The 21,040-nt window shown below is 43.3% G+C and overlaps 1 protein-coding gene across 7 annotated transcripts in view; it reads left to right on the forward strand.

The window, feature by feature from the left end:
- The window catches only part of LOC111601805 (homeobox protein homothorax), a 107,548-nt gene that overhangs the window by 67,457 nt on the left and 19,051 nt on the right, over positions 1–21,040 (forward strand). For 5 of the 7 annotated variants that reach the window (XM_023318598.2, XM_023318592.2, XM_023318593.2 and 2 more), the window contains 2 exons: positions 2,032–2,079; positions 17,007–17,102. In XM_023318598.2, coding sequence (XP_023174366.1) covers positions 2,032–2,079; positions 17,007–17,102 — 144 coding nt within the window. Of the gene's footprint in view, positions 1–155; positions 159–2,031; positions 2,080–17,006; positions 17,103–21,040 lie in introns of all 7 variants that reach the window. The other 2 variants (XM_023318595.2, XM_023318596.2) reach the window with 2 other exon arrangements.

Here is a 21,040-nt window from a genome sequence, read left to right on the forward strand (position 1 = left end):
TCACGAGATTCGCGACTTAGGTCTACACAGGTCTTGGCCAACTCCATTATAGCTCATTATCGCCCCGAGCAGCGTCTTACATTATGTTGATTAGTTTTTTTCTTCTTGTTCTCTGGCCATTCTAATAGAAAAGTTCTGGCTGCACAGAGAGCGAGATGGTGAGATAGTGAGAGAGAGAGAGAAAGCGATAGAGTGAGCGAGGTAGAAGCGAGTAGCGAACAGCCGCTGCGCTGTTCATTAAAAGGCTGCCACGCCCACAATGGCTTTCATTAATTGTTGACAATGATTACCTGGGGCGATGGCCCCAATGGCAAAGAAAAGACCAACAAAAACAAAAACAGAAACAAAACAGAAACAAAAACAGAGCACAGTGAAGCGAAACAGCTCGAAGACGTTTCGTTGCGTTGCGCTGGCCAAGCGAAATGCAATTTCAATTTCCAACGACAGGTGATAAATAAATCGAAACGCAACGAATTGAAATGAATCGGCATCGGTGGCATTGGCAATCGATTCGATGCGCTGCGTCCCGAATGAAATTGCGCCATATTTGGGCGTTATTTGTGGCCAATGCCACTGAGCCGAGCCAGCGGCCAAGAGGCTGAGGCATTTAATTGCCACCACGGCGTTTTTGACGTCTACGCATCAGAAATCGAGGCCCCATTGCAGGCAGCCAGTCGCCTGTGCTGTGCGCATTTTGAAAAGGTGTTTTGTCGCGCAGACCTCCAATCCAAACACCCCAACCAGCCACATGCCCAGTCCCAGTCCCATCCAGGCCAGGCCAGTCCAGTCCGGTCCGGTCCTCTTCATCCGTCGTCTTGCTGTGGCTGTGGCCCCTTCTGCGAGTGCGAATTGGCATTTTATTTTGCGCATTTGGCATTTTCGGGGCGCGTTGTTCATTTAACCGTGTTTAGTGTCTGTCGCTGTTGCGCTTTTTAATTTCATTTCGATTTGTTTTTATTTTTTGTCTGTGTTGTCGGTGTCAGTGTCAGCTCCGAGACCCGAGTCACTCTCCGCGTCTCTGCGTCGCTCCTTTACAATGCCAGCCAAAATGATTTAAGATGTTCGACTGTCAGTGCTGACAACATTGACAGTAAAATTATATCTACGCGCGCTGCAGAAGGTTAATTATCATTGATTTATTTACAACTAAAAACACAAATAAAAAACAGCAGCCACGAAATAAGGACATGTCGAGGCTGTAGAAATAAACTTCATATACTGCTGGATCCTTAGAAGCTTCTGCCATGGTTGGCTTAAATAAAGGTGTTTTAGACTCTCTAACTCCAACTATTATGCATAACAAATGGCTTATGAAGTCCATGTGATTGGCTTAAAATGCCATAAAACGCGAAAAACAACGGCGAAAAAGCGTAAGAAAAAACGTAATAAAAATTAAATAATTTATTGAAATGAAATGCGTGCAAAGCAAACAAAAAAGCGAGTGAAATAAAAAATTAACCATGACAGCCATAAATATTTTCAAATAGACAAACAAACAACAACAACAACAACAACAAATGTAAATCTGTGCGTTAATTTGCATTTGTGTTGCATGATAACAAAGGCAACAACAAAAGCGTAAACCGCAAGCAAAATTAAAACACGAGACATTGTTAAAATATTAAATTAAAATTAACATTGCCAAATGGCAAAAGCAACAGCAGCAGCAGGTGCGGAGGGGCGGGGCGGGGCGGGGCGTTCCATAAAATGGCTTGTCAAAGTGAATTTAAAATAATTATTGTGCATAATGCGGTATGGCGCGTATTAAATTAAATGCAGCACAATAATCGAATTAATAACAATAATGTATTATAACAAACACACACACACACACACGTGAGTCAGAAGTGGAGTTGGGCACATTTTGAAAATGTTTTATTTATAAATATATTTTAATGCCTGTCCGCATTATGTGGACTCTAGCGTAAATCCATTTTTATTTGCCACATTTTTTATCGCTAATTAATACTAAATGGCGCATTGAACTGTAATTGGGATTAATGTATTATGGTCTATTGTTTCTATTTGCAGATGGTAAGTTCTTATCATCACTCAATCCTTCAGAACTAACATACGATGGTAAGTCACATTCCACATTAAGTCATTTAACACATAAAACATTATACTATATATTATTGGTGGCAGTGGCAGCGCTCTCTCTCCCCCTCTCCACATCTCCCTCGCTCAGCTGCCCCACACGTGTCGCTAAGATCTGGTTCACACATTAATCACTGCAGCAACTTTGATGTCTGTCTGTCGCTAATCCTCACTGGTCTGCTCGCTCCAGCTTCTGCTGCTGCTGGTCGATCACGTTCGCCGCTGGCCCACGCCCAGTTAGCGCGCCGAGGCCGTCGCTTCCTGTTTGCCGTTTCGGCCAGAAATGAGAAATTTCTTTTTAATTTAGACCTAAACAGACGTGGCGGCAGCAGCAGCAGCGGCAGCTGATAAAAAATCATTATAAAGTTAAATTTTAATTAAAAACTGCAATCGATTATAAAAATAAAAGGGTTGTCTGTCTGCGGCTCATAAATTGAACGCACTGGCGGTCTCAAAGCTTTCAACGTGCATGCCACGCCCGCCCCAGCCCACAACTGGAACTATCTGACGATGTCGATGCCGATGTCGCTGTCGATGCTGATGTCGATGATGATGATGATGAACTTGTGCCAATTTTTGATGTGAGCAGCGGCTTTCGCGCTGTGCGCAGTGGCAGTTGCCAGTTGCCAGTTGCCAGTTTGATTGTGTCCAGCCGATAGCTGGTCGCGATCCAGACCCTTGACGTGATTATATAAGCAGCGCTTTTCGCTTTCATTAACGAGCAGCAGCAGCAGCAGTAAGCGTTTGCCTGGCACGTGATTTTTTTGCTGCAAATTTGATTTATAGCCTGGTTGCTGTCCTGGCTAAGCTGCTGGCCGGTCAGCGGTCTGCTGTCTGCTGTCTGCTGTCTGCTGCAGTTTATGAAAAAGCAATAACCCATTGCAGCTGTCCGGTGCGTCTTTTATGACGGCACGCAGCGTTAACTTGAGGAATGGTGTGTAAAAAAATCACGTTAAAATTAGCAATAGTTGTAAAAATTGTGCAGCAGTAGCTGTCTGAGTGGCCGTGTCGCCCGCTCTAGCAGCCCTCAATACGGAGCAACGACCAGACGGCGTTGTCCATACCACGCATACCGCATACGCCCCGTTTGCCGTTAGACGCTATTAATTTGTTTTTGTGCTGGACCAGGACCTAGTAACCCAGTAACGCTGCCAGACAGACAAATACACACACACACACAAACACACTCACGCACACAGCCAAGCTTTTAGGCCCAGCCAGCCGAAGAGCGAGAAACAAAAAAAATATCCGAAAATGAAAATGAAATATGCCAAAAAGTGTAATTTGTATTATAAGCTATATAGAGCGGCGCAAGGACCGAACTGGAACACGGCTTTGTGTTACTTCTGTGTGCCCACAACAACAGCAGCAAATAAGAACAACAACAACTGCAACGGCCATGGCCAGGGCCAGACACAGACACAGACACAGCCATACAAAGCGAAAGCCAGTGAGAGCGAGCGAGAGAGCGCGCATTTAAGCACAACTTTAAATAATCGTCTGTCAGAACTGTCAAACAAGCCGGCGAGCGCTAGAATTAATGGCACAGTGCAAGACAAAGAGAGCGACGGAGAGAGAGAGAGAGAGGCCGAGTAACAGTTGTATGGCTCTGTGTGTGTGTGTGTGTCGTTTGCAATTTGTTTGCCCTGCGCAGGCGCAAAGCGTGCATTGAACCTGTGCCTGTGGCAGTAGCCCGTATGTGGAGCAGACACACACACACAGTGACACGGCCACAAGTTGAATTATTGTTTTTGCGCGTATCGAACAAGGGAGTGAGTGAGAGCGAGAGAGAGAGAGAGAGCACGCGACAACAAGAGACGGCGACGCAGTCGCAGCGAGTTAAAAACAATGTCTGCCCAGGCGTCGACGTTGCTGCCAATGTCGCTGCGGTGCTTTATCACTCTTGCCGCACTCCTCCCACCTACCCTCTGTGCAACTGTATGTGTGTGTGTGTATAAACTTTACACAAAATTAATGCGCTGTGCCGCAGCGGGCGAACTTTCAACTGTTGCTGCTGCTGCTGCTGCTGATGTTGTTGTTATTCCTCTGGCTGCTTCAAGATGAAAAATTATTGCTTTTAATTTATTGCATAAACAAAGCCAATGTGTGTGTGTGTGTGTGTGTGTGTGTTGGTGTGTAATAGCGCTCAAGGTCATGGTTAAAGTGTGCACGCATACACTGACGTCGGCTGTGCTGCTTGGGGCTTTCCCCGGCGTCGCAGTCGCAGTCGCAGCGCCGCCAACTGTCAAAAATGATTTAGTAGTTCAAAGCCGCGTTTTGTTGCTGTTCTTGTTGTTGTTGCCGCACATCATTTTTCGCACTTTTGCCGACTGCCGACTGCCGACTGCCGACCGTTGCCTGTCAAAGGCAAATCTAACAATAACAACAACAACAATCGAATCGGTAGCATTTGACACTTGCAGCGGCCATTTTGACAGCTGGCAAAGGTCAAAGTGAAAGGAAAAGTGAGGCACAGTATTTGACAGATTGCTGTGTTACACTTCTCTCAGTGTACGTGTACGCGCGTGTATGTGTGTGTGTGTGTGTGTGCGTCACTCATTCATTCAATTGTTCGCTTAGAGCTGTCCGTCCATCAGTAAGTTGTCAAGTGCAGCGCAGTTTTTGAAGCATTCTCGCGCGTTTTTATAGTTCATTGCGCTCAATAAAAGCCAGCCAGCAAATGACAGCAGCAACAATAAAATGCCAAATCAAAATCAAAAACAGGCTAAATTAACTAGTCATAAAAGCGAAGAGACGACTAGAAAGCAATTAAAAAAAATATATACAAAATATCAAAATTTATAGACAAAAGCAGAAACATCAACGCCAAACGGCAACTGTTGATAGATCATTTGAAATATATATATATATATATATTTATGTGTATATATATGCATATATCATTGTTGCTGTTGTAGCTTTGCACACAGCTGACAAACTCAAAACTGAAACTGAAAACTGAAAAGCGAGCGCCACGGTTAAAAACTTTGATTTATGATGTTGATAAATGAGAATTTAATAAATTTGCTTATTTGCTCGTCGTGCTGCTTGCCGAGTGTCGGATTTGGTTTCGGTTTCGATTTCGATTTCAGTATTGAGTTTAACTGCAAAAAAAACCAAGAGTGAGGGGGGTGAAAAAACTTATTCGAAATACAAAACTCAAATGACCAAACATCAATTAAAACGCTGGAATGCCTGGGGTACAAAAAGTTGGGCTCCGCTCGACTTGATAGACAAATGATGGCGCTTATTTCAATAGATTAACATGCTCTTAGTGTTGTTTGAATGTCTCGGCTTTGATTTGTTTTCGCTTTGCATATCAGTTTCTTTGTTTGCATTGGGGCATCCATTGGCGAAGCAATTGGCAATTAATGATGGACCTCAACGCAGAGGCTTAAAGAGCGAAGATTTTTAATATCTAATAAAACTTGTGGAAGCGCTCTCATTGGTTATTCTCTTCAAATAGGCCAGTCGATTCCAAATTGAATCCAACTCTTGATGCATGGCACTTGAAACGTATAAATAATATGATTTACTCTGCTCATCATAATTCCTGGGCATATGCGGGGAAGCTTAAGCTGCCAAGAAAAAGCAAAAAGCCAGGCAGAGATGCGTCTGGAGTTGGGTGCCGCCACGTCCAACCCGGCTCGAATACATAAATCCACCACAATATGCGCTTGATATTCACTTGATGCGCCCGAATCCTGGCGATTGTCCTGCTGAATTATGCATGCAACAAATTGTATAAAAATGTGTGCAACTTTACGTAGTTACGTGCCGAAATTTGAAAATCAAGCGACCCCCGCGCCACACACGATACAGAAATTTGAGGCATACTTGTCAGAGCAGCTACCAGCTACAGCCAGACAGCACTCTCATCCTTAGTCTTCTGTGCATGGGATAAGCCAACCCTCAGAGGAGTAGGCAAGTTGCTGGGGACGATTGGGTCTCTGGTCCGTGTAGCGTTTACAAAGTGATTACTCGTGTTTAAAAATTGATGGCTGCTGTTGGACACGTTTTCAATTTGAAAACCCAGCAAGCCTCAGCCGCCCCTCGTCGACAGGTGTCTGCGGCAACGACTGTACATTTAACGAAATTGAAACTTGTTAATGCCAAAACTTCGCCTCCAACTTCGACTGCGACTTGGACTCGTAACGTTAAAAATTTGTCACATAAAATCATTTGGTCGACCTTTGGCATCTCGTTAAACGCCAACGATACAAGCTCAACAATTTGTTTGTTTTTTTTTATGGGCAAGCGATAGAGAGAGAGAGGGTGGCAGAGAGACTTGTTGTCATCTGTCGAACAGCAATTAAATGCTTTGCCTATCGTTAAATCAACAGCGATGATTGACTCGTGGCTGCTGTCCGTCCTTGAAGATTTACGGCCAGTTAAATGCTATACGGCGCGCTCAATATTCGAGTTCTGTTTTGTCACATCGTCCGATAATCGATTTCCGAGAGACGCCACACATTCCGGCCTTTTATTATTAGCCATAAAAGTAACGGCGCGGCTATAGTGGACTAACAACCGGTCGCTGTGACTGTAACCAAATATTTTAATGGCCCTCAGCGAAATACTCAAAATTTGTCTAATGAATTGAGCTGAATATTTTATTGTTTATTGTGGTTTGCTTTTGGGCTTAAAGACAACTTTAAATGGCTTTCAGCTCCCACTCTGGGTGTGGTCAAGGGCGCAGTTAGACCGCCGCGGAATGCCATCAGCACGGGCAAAAAACTGCAGCGCAAAAAACAGGACAGGATGTCTGAATGTCAGAATAGGCAGTCCGCGCCCTGAGGTATGCAACGCTTCGGCCGCATAACTTGAAGGCGTACAGCGGGCATATTTGCATGTGTGTGTGGGGGCGAGTATGCAGTTAAGCACATTTGAGCCAACTTTTGTGGCAGTTGCATGTAAAGTTTAGACAGGTTTTTATTAGCCAGCAGCTGCTTCGTTTTGGCTTAAAGTTTGATTAAACTTCAGCATTGATAGCCAGCTAGCTGCAACTCATGCGAACAGTTTATAGACATTGCCCGCACATAAGTGCATGTATATAAAGACCACGATATATATCTACGTATATACTCAAATATGGCCAACTTTGATATAGCTGTGCAGCTCTCTGACTACCTACCCAGGCGCCCACAGAGCTAACAATGTGATTGCGCTGTGGGCGTGGGTGTGGCTGGTCGTGGAGGTAGAGTTGGAGCTGGTGTTGTATGTTGGGGCATATCCATTTGCCAAAATAGCAAAACTTGCATAAAAACTTTGCGCAACAACTTGGACTTTTTCATCAAACAAAACAACAAACTAAAGCAAAATGAAACAAACTTTTAATGCAGCCAGGGAGAGCAGAGCCAACCAGAGGCAAGCAGCAGCGAATCTCCACAAAGACAGACAGACACACACCCACACAGACACACAAACACACACACACACACACACACACACACACACACACACACACACACTGGCACAGCTGTCAGTCAGTCCAAAATATTTTCACACACACTCTCACAGAGATAGAAACACCAATACAGAGACGGCTAGCAAAATAGCAGCCAACATGGCGAACAAAAGTTTCCACGCTGCGGCAAAAAGCGGAAATGCATTCAAAATCTAATATGGCAGCCATGGTCATGAGCAGCAGCAACAGCAGCAGCAGCGGCAGCGGCAGCAACAGCAGCAGCAGCAGCAACTGCGACTCTTTGCTGGAAAAGTAGCAGCTAAACAAAAAGTCTAAAGAGTGCCAAAGAAGAAAATGCAATTTTCTGAAAAACCCATTAAATGTTAGCCAGAAAAAAGGAAAAAAAATAAACGACGTCGACTACAACGATGAGAACTGCAAATAAAGCAAAAGCAAAGGCAAAGGCAGAGGCAAGAGCAAGAGCAAAAGCTGAAGCCATAGCAGAAGTTTGGCAGGGTGGGCGACAGCCGGTGGGAGGCGGGGCCAGTGATAGACTAGCTATGTATAAAAGTATGTGAGCTGCTATATAAAATGCCATCCGACGCCTCATTCCGAGCATGACTTGTGTGTTTTAAAAGGCAGCGCCTTTTGCATGAAGCCATTAAAAGCACTTTAAGCCAGCGAAGAGCTCAAACAATGAGTGCCTTAAAGTTGAGTCGCTGTGCAGCTGCACATGTCCGTGCACAGCCACATCCACAGCCACATCCACATCCATATCCACATGTCATATACAAGGCTCCCAAAAGGCGGCGCCTGGCGCAGGCAGAATGCGCTGATAGAGCCATTTACGCCGTCAGCACATAATGATGACAATGCAGGCGAATGGTGGGCGAGTGTGTGTGTGTGAGTGTCTGTGTGTGTGTGCAGCAGCTGCAACGTCTACTGACGGATTTCCATGGCACATAACAAACATTGCCTTGGGCCACGCGCGTCTGCTATTGAAAGGCGCAGGCGATGCTGCAGATGCAGACTTGGCCAGGACGAATGGAAGCCTGTAAGCAGCAGGAGCAGGAGCAGGAGCAGTAGCAGGAGCAGGAGCTGTAACAGCAGCTGTTGTTATTTCTATGCCATGTCCTCTGTCTGTACATTTATCTCGCAGCCACTGTCTGCGTGTATGTGTATGTGTGAATGTATTTGTGGCAAGGATATATGCCTGACGATGAAATTTAATGGGGTGCTTTGATGCGATTGGTTTTCATATAACGCAGGCGCTTAAAATCATCGAATCATTCAAAAGAAAAGTGAGCTGACTGCTCCACACATTCACACACACACACACACACATACTGAGACGTAGCTGGAGCAGGCGCCAAGAGAGCGCCGAGCACCAAACGTTGCCTGGAAGAAGAAGGAAAAAAATTACACAAACACGCAGCTCGTGTATAAGAATTTTTCTGCTGACTGGAAATAAAAGAAATGTAGAAAAAATACGATAGGAAAAAAGAACGAGGAGCATAGAAAAGCTGGAGCTGCTGCACTGTGTGTGTGTGTGTGTGTGTGGGGCATTTTGCTTGGCTGAAGTCCCCGACTCGCTGTCGGTTTTTATATAAAAGGCAGCCACGACGATGGCGATGGCGATGGCGATGATGACGACAACTGAACTCAACTCAACTCAACTTTGAGCCAGAGCTGAGCTCAGCACGAGTAGAGCCGCAAGCGCCGAGCAGCGTTGTCCGAGGCGAAGGAGTCGCTATTGCTTGTCGTGGCTGAAGTTCTCGCCAATACGCACACAGCCAGCTGCCACACACACACACACACACGTGCATGCTTTGTTTGGTCTGCGCATGGAAAAAAAAACGTTTCTTCATTTTATATTGTTAGCGTTTATTCGGGTGTTTTCCTCGCTTTGCCTGGCTGTTGCATATTCTTCAGTTTTATATTATATTCAAAGTATGCCCAGATCTAGCTTGATTTGAATTGAATGACATATTTATATCAAGACTTTAGCTTCTCTTAATCAACAAGTCTGGGCGCAGGAATAGGCTGTTCTTGCAACAAGGCACATTAACACTCTAAGCAAACTGCCCCTGGGTGGCCATTAGTCACAGGCCTGGCAAAGGCTTGCCACAAAACAAAAGGAGCTGAACGGCCTCGGAGCCGCGAGCTGCCATGACAAATCACTCGACCGAATTCAAGTCTGTCTGTGTGTGCAGTCAGGCAGTAAGCAACAAACACACACACTCACACACACACACACACACACATGTGCAGCGCGCACTTTATCGATTATTGTAGCATACTTACTGGCGTCATTTTGTGTTTGCCTTCAGCGGATTACTCTTTCCCTATGCTTGCCCTTTATGTGGAAGGCCCCATGTAGATTTGGGGCGGATTGCCCCCAAAAATTACTCAGCTTAGTCGAGTTTCAAGCTGAATCATGCTCAAGTGCAAGTAATGGCAATTTGCTGGACAGAGTGAGCGGCCCAGCTACAGAAAAAATGAATATTTTGGCCGTAGGCTGCTTTAAAAGTTCTGTTTCATGAGCTCAAGTCTAGTCGAAAAACTCAACATGACATACACACACACAAAGGCAGATTTGGCCAAGTTGCAGACGCAATGACAGCGACTATTTAACACGCATCATAGCATGACTTTTATGTGCACACATACACACGCAGACAATGAGTGTGCGTGTGTGTGTGTGTGACTGTAAAAAAGGAAAACCAGTGTCAAGGTTAACGACCAATGAATTTATTTTGCTTGAATAAATTTTACGATAATGAGGAAATTGTCGTTGTCGTTTTGGGTATTTTTAATGGCCGTAATGTTGGCGCTTGCTACACGTTATTCTGATTGTTGTTGTGGTTGTTAATGCGCCTGCGTCTTAATGCGCGAGCGAGATGCCAAACATACACTTGCATGTGTGTGCGAGTCTGCATGAGTGTGTGTCTGCCTTTGTTATTAAAAAATGTCAGACAATTAAGCAGCAGCCATAAAAAGAAAACTGAGCCACACAGCTTTACATGCATACAAACGTATGCATACATGTATTTATATATATATATATGAAGTGTGAGTGTGTGTGTGTGCTACATTAATATAGTTTCCCGATTTGTTTGTCTGGGCCGCCGCTTATCAGAAATGCCGCAAACGTTTTTCAATTTCCGGCTGGCACAGTTTCCGCTACGCTCTCCAGCAACAGCAACAGCAACAGCAACGGCAACGGCAGCAGTTGAACTGTAACTGGAACTTGGTTCGGGACTCCGCTCTGTTTGACTTTGGCATCCTGGCAGGCTGGCTATCCGTGGTGAAGGACTTGCATTGGACGCCGTGCGCAACTCCATTTTACGTAACATTAATTCTGTGATTTATTAGGGTCACGTGACCAGCGCAACGGACGAGTGAGCCGCCCAAGTCACGAGGCTGCCAGACGCTTCGACAGCCGCTGACCGCAAGCACTTGCAGGGCGGCTGGGCGAACGGGGTGTGGCAAGCAGCTAGCAAAGCTCATCAACTGTAGCTAATTTAAGCCAAATCAGTGCGAGCAAAAAATTGCTTTATAATATATATATATATATATAATGTAAGGAATTTCTTAGTCAGACACAGACTAAAGAAACAAGTTCTGTGTGTGTGAGTGTGTGTGTGTGTAGGTGTCATAAAGTGCATTCACATGAATGCGATAAAGTTTATTGTCAGCTCGCTGCGACCTGGCTGGCAACAAGAAAAATTAATACCAAAGCATTTGCCTTGTACACGTTGTTGTTGCTGTTGCTGTTGCTGTTGCTGTTGCCAGAGATCGCACACGCCTACGCAAACATGTCGCAACTGTCATTTCAGCTTAAGTTGGTCCATTGTACGTTTATATTAGTCGCGCGGGCCTGAGTTCAGATAAAGAACGAGTGAGAGAGAGAGAGAGAGGGAGAGACCTGGGCACCAGCTCCTACAGCAACTCCAAGTGCTGATGATGTTCTGCTTGTTATTGTTGTTGTTGTTGCTATTCGCCGTGTGTGTCTTGTGTGAGAGCAAAGAGTTACGAGCTGTGCGTCTGACTTTCAAATTCATTTCAAGTGTAAAGCGATATGTGGCCAGGCAGGCAGACGGACAGACAGACAATGACTGAGAATGAGACTGGAGACTGAGCTGGAGGCGCGTGCAGAGCGGCGGGTTGGGGCCATAGCGGAGCCTTGTCGCGCTGGGTGACAAACTTAGCCTTGCTTAAGTTACAAGTCATGTTCAGCATTTTTCCCGATTTCTTGCTTTTTTGCGAAATTTTTATTGAATTTGCAAACAGCATCAAACATCGACAGCGGATTGCCTGAAAGCCTTGCCATATGCCAGTTAAGCTGCCACGCCCACTGCGCACACATGCCACAAATAAAATAAAGAAATTTATTAATTTATTTATATATATATATATATATATATATATATATTTGTATATATATATACATTTTTAAACTAAGCTTTTGGAATCCATTTTTGGGCTTATGTCTTTTTTAATGCATTAGACACGAACACAACAACAACAACAGCAGCAGCAGCATTTGTCTCGCTTCCACAGCCACGCTTCACTTCTCTTTTGCTGTCCCTTTCGCACTGTGTGCACATTTAAGTCTGGCATTATTTTTATAACTATGCGTGAAAAGCTTTTTTCATTTAAATTTAACAAAAAATGGGAAATGTTGTAAAAATTGCCAACGGAAAATGCCAACAATAATAACAACAACAACAACAGCAGCAGCAGCAATGACAGCAGACCCAGTTGTTGTTGCTGCCGCTTTTGCACAGTCGTAAAGCAGCTGCAGCAGCGCCACCTTCCGGCCAAACTGAAAACATAGGTGAAATCTACAAAGCTGAGCCTACTCACTATAGAAATACCCTTTACACTGCAACTGAAATAGAAAAAATGAATGTTCCATTGTTTTTTAATGAATGAATAATCCAATTTTTTGAAAATTTAATAATTCACAACAAACTTGCAAACTGAAAAATGAAAAGAAATATTTTATAACGATTTTTAAATATTAAAAAAAAAAATAAAACAAAATTTCTATTCATAATATTTATTTAATAACAATGTGTAAATAATATAATATGTAAGATACATTTTCAAAAAATTTAATTTCGTTTCAAAATAACTTTTCATACACTTAAAGTACAGAGTGTGCAAGGTAACAGTCAACCCCTTCTACAGTTTGTTGCTTAAAAAATTGAGAACAAAAAAAAAATGCATATAAAATTTGTTTGTGTATGCAAAAAATTACACAAAAGCGTTTGTAAAATGTTGCAGTAAATAACAAGAAAAATAAAATGGAGAACTGGCAGAGTGAGAGAAATACTGAGAGAGAGAGAGAGACACAAGAGTCGAAAATGTGATAGAATGAGAAATAAGCTTAAATGGACTTAAACGCAATTTAAAATGTTTAAATATACAAATATATCATTTAAATATATATTTTTATGCATAAATATATACAATTAAATGATCACATGTATTGTTTCAAATATTTACATAAAAATTTCCAATTTTAAAATCAGATAGATTTTAATGTTAAATAATATTTTAATAAATAATCTCATTTTTTCTATTATATTCAATCTTAATGTTATATTATAAAAATTTTTTTACAATTTTACGATATCTTCAGCTATATTGATATTTAAAATATCATTAATATGCAATAGTTCAGATTCAAATTTATCTTTCAGTTATTTTAAGAAGTTCCCTTCTTTAGATGAGGTCCAATTGGTTTTTATACATTCAGTAAATAATTTTTTGAATAATGAATATGTAAAGTGTATCGTATTACCTTGAAACAAGCTTAGTCAGATTTAGAATATGAACAAGTATTTATATTTGATAAAATTTACTAAGTTAATTTGTTTGTCTCACGGTAAAAATAGCTAAATATTGGCAATAATTTACATAGGCTAGAGTTTGACGTCTAGTTACAGGGTATCTGAGCACCTGGCTACTCTTTTCACAATTCTTTTTGGACTTTGGTTTTGGGTATCGGTTTCGGTTAGGGTTTTGTTGTCTGGCGCTATTCATTGGCTGCCCGTCTGGGAATATGGTCAAAGTACTTACAGCCAGCCGACGGCAAATGGAGCTTGCTACCAAAAGATAGCGGTAGTTCAGTTGCTCACCTGCCCTGCAAGTTTTTTGGGCACCTGTGGCGGCTGATTTTGCTCTGGCATTAAGTGCATTCATTAAAGCTTCGATTGACCACGCCCACTAGCCAAAAGGGAGCCACATGCGCCCGCCCCCGACCAGCTCTGGCCACTTGGCTCGCATTTCACACGCTCAACCAATTGGAAAATTTACACGTGCAAAATGATGAAAAATTGCTGCGGTTTTCTTTTTGTTTTTTTTTTTCATTGTCGTCATTCGAAATTGTTTGGCATAAAATTGGGAAAAGCCAACAAAAAAAAAAAGAATGAGAAGAAAAACGAAAACATTTTGCCTGCAACATTTTCGTTTAAAGTTTAAAGCAAAAAAACACACGCACACACATGCATATAAAGATATAATATATATATATATAGATATGGATATGTATAGATATAGATATATGCATTTACTTGTTGTTGTTTTTAAATATTTTTATGTTTTGCTCGTTTTGTGTGTTATTTAAATGTGAACATTGTTGTCGTTTTGTCATTTGGTTGTTGTTGTTGTTGTTGTTGTTGCTTTGTAATATTTTTAATTTTGCGCAGGCAGCGACATAAATCATTTTGTCGCGCATTGCAAAAATTCCAAAAGAGCAAGGCGAAAAAATTACAAAAATTTTTAAATTAGCTCGCAACACACACAGCGTAGACACAGATAGAGAGAGCGAAATGAAAATGGGGGCGACTGGGTGGCCCGACTTGGGGGCTGGAATTAAATTTTCATATGAAAAACTCAGCGGCAACAATGTGTGAGTGGGTGGAGGCCGGGTTGTTGGGGAAACAAAGCCAAATAGTAGAAAATTGGAAAGATGAAGTTGATTGTGATAGCAACAATGTTTTTTGGAGGGGGCGCGGGGGCGTGGCCAGCAATAGGGGTACTCTCAGGCGCGCTCAGTGCACCAAGCGGGAGAAAAAAAAGCAATTTTCAATTTTTCTACACAAAAATGCGAGCGACGAAGCAAACGCTGCTAAAAACTTTGACGACAGACAGCACAAGGCAGTGGGTGGGGCGGGGCAGCAGGGAGAGGGCAGAGGGTAGAGGGGCGACGAGGCTGTTAGCTGCTGCTGGATGGGGTAGACGTTTGCGCCTTGCAGTAGTCGCTGGCAAGTGATAAATCATTTCAACTGTCACTTTCGAAACACAATTTTATCTAAACACACACACACATACACACACATATGCATATACATTTATATATATATAGAGACAGTCAGAGCTACAGATACAGAACAGACGTTGGTATTTGGGGTTCAATTGTTGTTGTTGTTGTTGTTGTTGTCTGGGGTGGCTTCTATTTCTAAATGTCGAAATGTCTGCAGTATGGAAAATTCATTTCGTGTGTATGTGTGTGTGTATGCGTATGTGTGTCACTCGTTGTTTGAGCTGCATTTGAACTTTGTGCCTTTTTGATAAGAATGCATTGCATTTGGGACTTTTTTTTTGGTTTTCTTTGGGACATTTTCTCATCGGCTTTGTAATCTAATGACAGGCCAAAAGAGTCTAGCGCCATTTATCAGCACTTAAGAGCGTCAGCGGTGGGGGTGTGAGTGGCAGGGGTGGGGGAGTGGCGTGACACTCAAAAATAGTTGGGCTATAAATAGCGACGGAAAACTGGGAAAATGGGGCTGACGCTGAGGGCGAAACAACAAATATTTCGTTTTGTTTTTCATCTTGAAATTGTGACAAAAACACGCCGGCTATTTAAAATGTCATAAAATCGTGTCGTCTTCAACAACAGCGGACTTGGAAAACTATTTGGAAAATATTTCTTTATCGTTTTTCTTTCTGTTGTTTTTTTCGGCGATTGTTTAAGTTGTGGTGCGCACATTTTTGTCAATTTATTGATTTAACATTGCATAATAAGCAGCCAAAAAAAAAAACAAAAACAATACACAAAATCATTAACTTGGCTTTGGCGTCTACAAACAAAAAAAGCGCCAACAGCAACAGCTACAACAACAAGAACAACAACAACCTTTATATTGACTGGTCGTTGCGTCTCGCCACTCAATTCGCCTTCAATTCGCCTCGCACACGCACACAGCCAGCAGTTGACTAGCGCCGTCTCGCTTGCACAAGCGCGACAGCTGCAGGCAGCTAAGCAATGGCGCTGCCTTCTTACGATATAAGCAGGCAGCCAGAGTGCTCAACTTACGATACGCTTACGATACGGCGACGGGGAAATATCATGAGTGTGTGCATGAGACTATCTGTGTGTGTGTGCCTCTCTCAGAGAGCGCTTCAGCGCAGACTGTTTGGCTCGGGCTGCTGTTTGAGTAGTTTTTTTTACGTTTTTGTTTTTATTTTATTTTTTAACTATAAAAACGACAATAAAATTTTTAGTACAAAGATTTATGTGCGAACAATTTGGTCTTTGTCTCTGCTCAGCTCAACTCAATTAATTTGTTTTGCTTTTATTTGTTTTCCGTCATTTGTTTTGCTGATTGTTTGAGCGCATTTTTTGATTAAACAGGTGCGACAGCTGCGACATCTAATATGCCATTAATATTTTTATTAAAATATATATATTGCTTTAAACTAAGCATGGCCACATTGTCAACCCTCGACTGCATTTTGTGTGCACGATAAACACCCCACAAAAGCGCCCATAAAACGTGCCCATTACTACCAAGAAAATTGGCCATTAAGAAAACGAGGCAGACGCCTCAACGCTGTTGCTGTTGTTGTTGTGCTGGCCAAGTTAGAATTTTAAATAAAGGTGCGACGCCCTCAGCTGAGAAGTAGAAGCGAAAAAAAAATAATAGAAATTGGGGCGAGAGTTAGCCACCCTCTGCGCTGGCAACGCCCAGGCACTTGGCCAGAGTCTCGACTTCATTCTGTGGCCTTAGAGCCAATAAACCAAATTATTATTAACGCCATTTTCATCTTATTTTGTACACTTTTTCATTTAAAGTTTTATGCGCTTTAAGTGCCCATAAAGCTGAGAGCAGTTGCCTCCAGCAGCTCGAGGCAGCGGAGGTTATAAGCTTTAGATAGTTGTGGGCGTAAGCTCAAAGCGTTCCACCTGTCAGTCAATGTATCTGTGTGTGTGTGTGTGTGTGTGTAGCTTAACATATTTAACATACTGTCAATATTGTGCAAATCTTGAAAGTTTGACAAGTGTTACAAATCGCGTGCGACAGTTCGTTGAGTTGAGTTGAATCGAGTTCAGGTTTTCGGGGGCTTTGAGCGGCCAGCGACATAGCTTAAGAACTTAAGAGCCTCAGATATGATAGCTTACGCATAGATAGCTAGCAACCTTATCATAAATTTGATGTTATTTTTATTCTGATAACTAATGAGCGGCTTTTCCAATTTCCCTTTGCAGGACGATGGTGTCGAAGAGAATGGTCCTCACCTGCCGATGCTCGCAACGCAGACGCCTCCCGGCGATTGTATTCCTCAGTCTTCCTTGGCAGTCCTGGTAAGTACTACGCCTGCACTTGACTTACCCCCAGCACCGCTCACCCCAGCCGCGCCGCGTCTCTTGGAACCTTTATCAGTCTTACGAACCAGCGAGCAACTGACGTCAATGTTTCCATTAGATTTCATTGATTTACAATATCGTATTTAGTTTGGCTTATTTTTTTGGTGGGTTGTTAAACGGAAACCTGCCGCATGACAGTGGTGTGGCATTGTTTTTCTTTTTTCTCTGTCTTTTTTATACTTTTTTGCGATTGTTTTGTTGCGCTATCGCCGGCACCAGCAGCGAGATCTGTTGGCCAGATTGTGCCAAAGAGTTAACGTTAATGGCAGCGACTACTAACAATGGCTGCTGCTGCTGCTGCTGCTGCTGCCTCACGGCCAGGCGCAGTAGGTAATTTCTATAATGATATACGAACTTGCCACAGGCCACAAAAATGCCAAACAAAGGCACTGCGACTAGGCTCCCCAACTGGCCAACTGGCCAACTAGCCACGTCCATGATGCTGATAATGGCGTTTGTAGCCAATGCATCAGCCAATGCCAAATGTTTCCATTCAATCTAGATATATCTTTTACGTTTCAAATCAAGAATATCTCAACAGGATGTCAAATTCCATTTCGAGTAAGTCTTCATAGCTCATTTCCCTTATTTTGTTGCCTAGTGTAGCCGCATTGCATAGGTTCTGCCAATTACACGAAACTTTCTTCTAATGCTCACTACACACACACAGTCATAGAATGTGTGTGTGAGTCTATGCTGTAATCAAAATTCCAAATGCCAGCAGGTTGCTCACTCGAGCAATTCGTTAAAGTCAATTTGCAAATCATTTTTCCATTGAAACTCAATCTACGTCCACGTGAAAATACCCAAAAGGAATGAACTTGCGGCTTAGCCAGTCAGCCAGCCGTCCAACCGAGCGTCCGTCCGTCTGTCCATCGTCTCTAGTCTGTTCTTTGGTCCGTCGTCTCTACAGATTTAGCTACAGCTACACAGCTCCTCACACTCCTTTGCCGCATCGATAATAATGATTTTCTTTGAAATGCATACTTGAGCTCCAGCTCCAGCTGCAGCTCCAGCTTCAGCCTCGACTTTGGCCTCGTGGCTATGGCTTAAAAAAGAAAAGAAAAAACACAAAACAAAAAACTGACAGACAACTTTGTGTGCGCTGCAGCTTTGCTCCTCTTAGACTGCGATGGCTTCGAACGTGGTGTAATAATACTAAATTGTTGCTGATTATCCTTTTGGCGGTTCGCCTTTGGACATGTTCTTCGGCCTGGCCTGGGCTCTGTCTGCGTTTTTGGCTCTGTTTCTGGCTCTTTTGCATACGCTGGCTGTGGTTCTGTACCTGAAAATGGCGTCACAGTTGCTGAGCAGCAGCAGAGCGTTCGCTCCTCTGTGCATCTGCATCTCTATTTCGACTGGAACTCCGCCTCGTTCGACGTTCGACGTTCGACGTTCGACGTTCTTTTGGGCCCTCTGAGCATGTGTGTGCTGTGCTGGCTTGATTTTGAAAGAAATCAAGCAAAAATCAAAGCCCAAGCCGCCAAAAAAACACAACCACTTCAGTGGAGTGGAGTGGAGTGGAGTGGAGTGCGGTTGTGGTGTGGCTTGAAGTGTAGCCAAGAGACGAGGCCCACTTCAATAGCCACATAAATAGACTTGGAGTCGCGCTTGACTCTGTTACTCTTTGGCGGGCATTTGGAAAATCGTGTGGTCCGTTGGCTTTTCTACAACGTTTTTTTTTCTCGACTTTTTTTTGGGTGCTTCATTTTTATGCTTCACTTGGCCGCTTTGTCGGCACTTGAGCCGGGCGCTTTTCCACTCCACACGTTTTTCGCAGAAACTTTTCTGTCGCGCTTTGGTAATTACCGTTAAATGACCCAAGTCGCCAGCCTCCCCCCGCTGGCTCTCCCACCTCATTCCCTCCTACTGTCAAACTGTGAGTCGCCAAGCTGAGTTGACGCAGTCCTTGACAATTGTCAACTGCTGGCCGCTGCCTCAAGGCTGAGCTACAGCTTCGCTGTCTGCAAATTAATTGCGTCCCAGGCAGCCCCGCCAGAGCCAGAGCCAGAGCCAGAGCCAGAGCCAGAGCCCGAGCCCGAGCCAGAACTGCCGCGCTGCCTAAGCCCAGACCCACAAGTTGTCCAACTCGGACGGGCCAAACAAATTTTGCATACCAAATGCTATTTGAGTACACTTTGCTGTTGCCTTTCTGTTTGTTTTACTTTTTTTTTGCGCTCGGCAAAGTTTGTTCGAAGTTGCACTTTGCATTTTAACAGACGGCGACAACTTCCAGCAAAATCAATTAACAAACAATAAACGTTTGTTGGCCAAGCCAGACACGTATTTTATTTAAGTATCTAGAATATTAAAATGGGATCAGACACGACTTGTTCTTGTCGTGAGAGCAACAGAGAGAGAGAGAGAGAGAGAGAGAGAGAGAGAGTGAGAGAGGCAGCTGAAGAGTGACAAAAATTGAGGCACTGCGTCGGCGACATTCATTGAAACGTTTTTGGAATATTTGAACGGCTTGCGTTGGCTTTCTTTAATGCGTTTTGCTGCGGCTGCAACAACAACAACAAAGCAACTTTTTTGTGCAATGTGTGTGTGTGTGTAACTGATGGCCGTTGGCCGGGCTTAATCTGTCGCAATGCCTTGGAGGCCTTGGTGAGAACCACGAACCACCCAGCGACCGCCGACAGTCACCGCATCAACTTAAGACGATTATTTATGAACTGCGGGCCAGGGCCAGCGACTCTGGCCATTGGCAATGGCAATGGCAATGGCAATGGATTGCTAAAGCCAACTGCAATGGCCGCTGCAGGACACTGACATCGACACCGTCCACCGACACCACAAAACATTCTACATGTGTACAATGTAGCAATGCGTGTTCGATGACTTAAATGACAAGAGAACGCGCAGACGCAGACGCAGACGCAGACGCAGACGAAGTCGATCTTCTGAGGAGCTGCGAATGCCTGGCGCAGCTGTAACAAAAGTCCAATGCGCAGTTCACAAAATACTCTTAGCCATGTTATTACAAGCTGGCTAAATGACTGCTGAAGCAAAAAGACCAGCACAAGTTGATCGGCTCAATCAACTGCCGAGCTGAATATTATATATATATGGATATCGTGATATATCTTGCGTCTGCTTTTGCCATGCTTAAGCCTCTTATCCCAGCCTCGAGTGACGAAAAATATATCAGAAACAACCCGAAAAGCAGATGAGTTAGAAGATTGACTGCGGATCTAGCTAAGCTCGCCTTCAATTTGCATAATGCCCCAGGCTGAAGGTGATTAAAAACAAAAGAAAACTTTATGCAAAGCCGACCAAACCCATAAAAAGCCAACAAAGGGCAACTACATTTGATTTGCGTGTGAGCACAGAGCAGCAGCCGAAATCAAAAGTTGAATGAAGAAAAAAAACATAAAATTAAATATATATTCCTAACATATTTCTACATTTATATGTATGTGGTTTAAATGGGCAGCCTGTATATTTCGTTTTGGACTTTTTGCGTACTCCGATTTGCTGCATTTGATTTGCTCCAAATATTTTTGGTTCACACTTCGAGCTGATGCCGTAGGTTCCATAGTTTTTTGATTGATTGCCCTGCTGCCCCTCTGCTCGGCTGCACAATGCGTGCGAGAGTGTGTGAATATATATCATATTTTTATGGCAACAACAACAGGCTGCGGTCAAAGTCTGCACGAAAATTTAAAACAATTTTGTTTTCTACTCAGTTTTTTTTGTTGTTGTTTTTTTTTGCTGTTTGGTTAGCCAGCAGGCGAACTGTGATTCGAGCCTGGGTCACACAGAAAAAAATATGGGAAAAGATTTATTGTGGTTGGAGCTTTGAGGTCTGAGAAATTTTCGTATGCCAGCGAATTGAACTTGTTGAGGAAGATAATTCATCGGTTTGTTTGTTT

This window comes from Drosophila hydei, unplaced genomic scaffold, assembly GCF_003285905.1.
Source record: "Drosophila hydei strain 15085-1641.00,03,60 unplaced genomic scaffold, DhydRS2 tig00008137-arrow-arrow-pilon, whole genome shotgun sequence".
NCBI classification, from domain to species: Eukaryota; Metazoa; Arthropoda; class Insecta; order Diptera; family Drosophilidae; genus Drosophila; species Drosophila hydei.